At 52.1% G+C, this 4,539-nt stretch overlaps 1 protein-coding gene across 2 annotated transcripts in view; it reads right to left on the bottom strand.

Moving 5' to 3' along the window:
- Positions 1 to 954: 954 nt before the first annotated feature.
- Positions 955 to 4,539, bottom strand: part of RACGAP1 (Rac GTPase activating protein 1) — an 8,175-nt gene continuing 4,590 nt past the window's right edge. Inside the window, exons 9-16 of one of the 2 annotated variants that reach the window (XM_031064522.1) lie at positions 4,380 to 4,529; positions 3,852 to 3,947; positions 3,472 to 3,670; positions 3,109 to 3,214; positions 2,720 to 2,852; positions 2,500 to 2,635; positions 2,161 to 2,269; positions 955 to 1,867 (exon numbers count right to left, since the gene is read on the bottom strand). In XM_031064522.1, coding sequence (XP_030920382.1) covers positions 1,792 to 1,867; positions 2,161 to 2,269; positions 2,500 to 2,635; positions 2,720 to 2,852; positions 3,109 to 3,214; positions 3,472 to 3,670; positions 3,852 to 3,947; positions 4,380 to 4,529 — 1,005 coding nt within the window. In that variant the 3' untranslated portion in view covers positions 955 to 1,791. Of the gene's footprint in view, positions 1,868 to 2,160; positions 2,270 to 2,499; positions 2,636 to 2,719; positions 2,853 to 3,108; positions 3,215 to 3,471; positions 3,671 to 3,851; positions 3,948 to 4,364; positions 4,530 to 4,539 lie in introns of both variants that reach the window. The other variant, XM_005430098.2, reaches the window with a different exon arrangement.

The following is a 4,539-nucleotide window of genomic DNA, read 5'->3' as shown; positions in this document are numbered from 1 at the left end:
ACCCCACCCTTCCCTGCCCCTGCCTGGACATAAAGCAGGAGCTTTTTTGTACTGGTCCCCACCATGAATGACATTTTCATCCCTATTTCTGGAGCCAAACTGAGGTTTTTTAAAATCTTTGATTAATAAATATTTTTCTGCATGATTTCTCCTTGCTGGTGTCTTCTTGCAGCCTGAAGCATCCAGAGCATGGAACACCAAAGGTCGACCCTCTCCCCGCTGTTCTCACTCTCCATCCCCCAGGCCCTTCCCACTTGGAATTTGTGCCCTTACCTGCAGGCACAGGTGGGCACCCCCATCCCAGTCACGTGCCCAAGCACTGCCAGGGTCACCTTTGTGCCCAGCAGTACCTGAGTGGGGGTGGTTTCCTCAGATGTCCTCAAAGCTACCTGCCCCCACAGAGCAGTGCCACAGGGACCAGGGCAGCCAGACGTCCCTCAGCAGGTCCCACCGACAGGGACTGTGTTTCTGCTCCAGAGAGGAGCAGGCAGGGGCCTAGTCTGGGAGAACGTGCTCCAGGGAAGGACCAAGTGTGCCCAGAACAAGAATTTGGGTAAGGAGAACACACCTTAGTGCCCCTCTCCTGCACATCTGGTGTGTCTGAGAACCCAGGGCCAGAAACACCCCCTTGCTTGGGGGCCCCAGCAGTGGGTCAGCACCACTGTGCAAACACTTCACCCCCAGACCTCACAATCAAGGGGAGAGAGAAACATCCCAGGCCAGCACACCTACCCTGGGCTATTTCACCTCCCAACACAACGGTGGGGACCAAACCTGTCATCGTCCTTCGTCCCCAGGACCAGGAGCCACAGCCCAGGGAAGGATCCCGCACCCAGCAGCAGAGCTGGCTGGGATCATTCCCTGGGGCAGAGAGCAGCCCCTCAGCCTCCAGTGAGGCCACACACGCCTGGTGAAAATACACAAGTTAAAACCACGAGCCAGAGAACACAAAACTGTGGGTTGTGTAAAAGATCAGGATTTACTTAACTGCACAGCCAGGACAGTTTTCCAAAGCTAAATAAAACCAGCCACTTGATAAATTCGTGTGTGTTGCACAGGTGTCTTCACACAGCACTGGGCAAGGTCCCAGATCCTGGCCTGGGAAAGCAGGACTCCCACCCCCACTGAACCACCCTCCCTCCCCTCACCAGCAAGAGCAGCACTAATTCCTTTGGGTTGCCCGGGAATCCTTTGGCTTTGCATCTACACCCTCCTCTATGGAATTCACCCCTTGCAAACACAGTACCAGGAAATAAATGCTCCTTTAGAGCGGCCGCAGTCCCTCGGGCAGTTCATGGAAGAGAGGCTTTTGCCCACCAGCCCAGTCCAACACTGCCATCCTCAGGATTCCAGCTGCACCACCAGCCAGGTGGGACTGACTGTGCTGATGGAAAGCCTGGATTCTGACAAAGTTCAGACACTGCTGTGCCAAGAACATCCTACAGAGTCCTAAAAACCCCAACCAACTGACCCTCATTTTGTGACTGCTCTACTTCACACAGGGAGAAAAACAGATGTTAGTGAAAATGTCAATTCTCTAGAGTTTTTTTAATGATTAGCACTGAACAAATCCTGCTTGTTACTGTCTTCACCAATACTACATTCAGCACAGCATTAGATCATAAAAATAAATTGCACTATAAAATCCCATTAAAAGTCTCAGTTAAGCTGAAAGATAAAAGGCAAAACATTATTTCATATAAGCTGCCAGGGGCCATGGAGACAACCTGTATTTCTTCTACTTGTGAGCATTGGTGTGCAAATGCCAGGACAAGACCAACTCCCAGGTCTTCACTTCAGCATAGGAGAGGCAAAGAAGTTACCCTGATGCCCAAACTGGGTTGTTGACTTGCTTTTGCTCCCAAATCTAATTCAAGAGAAACACAAGAATATCAGTTTGGAATTCTGGACACAGAGGTTCAACACTCTCCCTTTTCCAGGGAACATTCACCCAAATCTCACCCACCTCCCAAACAATGTTCCTCTCCCTACTATGAGAGGATGTTTGTTACCCAAACCTGCTGCTCCCACAGCACAGATTAAGGGAGGGCTCACTGAGTATTAAGTGCAGGCTGCCCCCAAAGTCTCAGTTCTCCCTGAGCACCCAAAATCACCTGCAGTCATCCCAAACATGGCATGACAGCACCCCCTGGCACTTACTTGGGGGTGGTCTTGCTGAAGGTGGAGCGGACCCTCTGGGACAGGGAGCTGGACGAGGGTGTCTTGGAGAGCTGGTGCTCTGGGGTGGTGAGAGGTCCCAGGATGCTCACTGCCAAAAGAGAGCAGCACAGTGTGGGGACAGCTGAAGTTTTCTTTGCCATGCAAGGAACATCAGGCATTCCCTGGCATCTGTGAAAAGCACTAGACAAATCTGGCACTTCCTGGCACACTTTGCTTTTCCCTCTGCCTCCATGAAGTGAGAAGTGGCTGGCTCTGAGAGCCTCCCAGGCTGTGTGGATTGAGAGTTGTTTTTAGTAACTGAGCAGAAGGCAGGATTACCTTGGACCTCAGGTGTCCGTGGAGTGGAATAGGCGTTGGTGTTCTCAATCACATGTGCTGGGTCAATGTTCTCCTGCTCCACCATCATCAGCTGGCTCCAGTAGTCCATGGGCAGCAGCAGGAGCCGCTCCACCACCTACAGAGGCACCTGTGAGTCACTGACCACAGAATCATGGAACGGTTTGGGTTGGAAGAGAGACAATCCCCAAGTTTGTCCTACCTTGGGCTGACGCTTCGTGTCCTGCAGCAGGGTCATGGGGTCAGGATCTGGTACCGCGTGGGCGACTATGGTGGGGCCAAAGACTTTGGCCAAATTGGAGATGTCCATTTTAGTGTCTGGGCTCTGAGCCACCCTGCATTAAAAGAAATATGGAAAGAATGTCGCTTCCCCCCTTCACTTGCGACACAAGTCCCCTGTCCCACACACACCTGGCCTCTGAGTGAGCAGGTTTGTTCCAGAATGAAGACTTTGTGCTCACAAGCAGTAACCAGACCCAATTAGAAAAAGCACCACTGGGGTGACCTTCTCCTTCCAAATCACAGAATGGTTTGGGTTGGGAGGGACCTTTGAGATCACCTGGTTCTAACCCCCTGTCCATCAGAACGTACCTCTGCAGGTGGACCATGAGGAAAGCCAAGGTGTCCCTGTTGGCCTGAGGAAGTTCTCCAACTGCTTGGTACATAGCAGCGATGCTGTTATCCTCATCTGGGATTTCTAGCAGGAAAAAATAATATTTAGACCTAAAAAAGTGCTCCTAGAAGCTGCAATTTTCCCCTCACAGCCACAGCTACCCTGAGAAATAAAGAAGCTACAAACTTCTCAAGCTGTGCTAATAACCTTGTATCCTGCCCAACTAGAACTCAGGCAGGAGGGCTCCACAGAGCACCGCGGGCTGCTGGTCCACCTGACAGCAAAACCACAAGCACTGAGCCTCAGGAAAGAGCTGGAGATGTCACACAGCAATTCCTCACCTGCAGCTTCCATGAAAGTCTTGTTTAACCGGAAAGTGAGCAGGGGCTCTTTCAGGCTGCGCAGGAAGTCCTTGAGAAGGCCACAGATGGCGTGGATATCGTCCACCTTACTGAGCAAAGGAATGCTCTTTGCTCTGAGAAACTTCTCCTTCAGCTCCCTCACAGTCTTGTCACAGCCAGAGATGCGGTAAATGCCTGTCTGTTGGCACAAAGCTTGGCTCAGAGGAGGAGGTCAGCTGGCTTTCTTCCATCCCCACCTTCTCCCCACACCTGAGTCACCCATGCACACCATAAATAAGGGATATTTGGGTTAACAATTTGCTTCCCTAACACCACAACCCATTTCACTGGCACTGTTTCAGACCTCATTTTCTTCTTACCTCATGCAGCCCTCGTTGCTCAATCTCATTAACACAGTGCACGATGATGGAAGGGATCATTGGAGGAGTAGAAGGGACAAAATCCATCAAGGTGCCCTAAAAGGCAGAAGGGAAAGTAAAAAAAAAGATGGATTCAGTCACCACGACATGGAAAATACTCTCTCAGGAATTCACAGCAAGATCTATGGTCTGAAAACAAGAATTGTTGCTCTTCTCAGGACTGATGAAGAAACATCACATCCATCAGCACAACACTGCATCGCCTGCCCAGAGCTGCCACCTTCCCCACTCAACGCCCTCCTACCATCACACCCCTACACCCCCTCCCTGCTTGTGCAATGATGCATTAGCGAGCTCATTTGCATGTCATTATGCAGCTCTGAGCAACAGGAGCTTTGCTGGGGAAGGCAGCTTTGGAGCTGAGCAAGTTCCAAGGCAGGGTGGCCCCTCTGGTGGGCAGCCCTAAGGCAGGGTGGCCCCTGGTGCCAGCCCCAGCCCCGGGCACTGACCCACCTCCCCGATGCGCACCGGCGTGCCCGTCAGCGTGGGGATGCAGGGCAGGGGGCAGCGCTCCCGGCACTCGGGGTGAGCCACCACCCGGCAGTCTCTGCACTTCAGGGAGATCTTCCCAAACTTGACTCTCTTTCCACACGGGACACACGATTCTGGCTTGATAACCTGGTGATCC

Source organism: Geospiza fortis, unplaced genomic scaffold, assembly GCF_000277835.1.
Source record: "Geospiza fortis unplaced genomic scaffold, GeoFor_1.0 scaffold676, whole genome shotgun sequence".
NCBI classification, from domain to species: Eukaryota; Metazoa; Chordata; class Aves; order Passeriformes; family Thraupidae; genus Geospiza; species Geospiza fortis.
The sequence above is the reverse complement of the archived record's forward strand: the minus strand, read 5'-3'. Positions and strand labels throughout refer to the sequence as shown.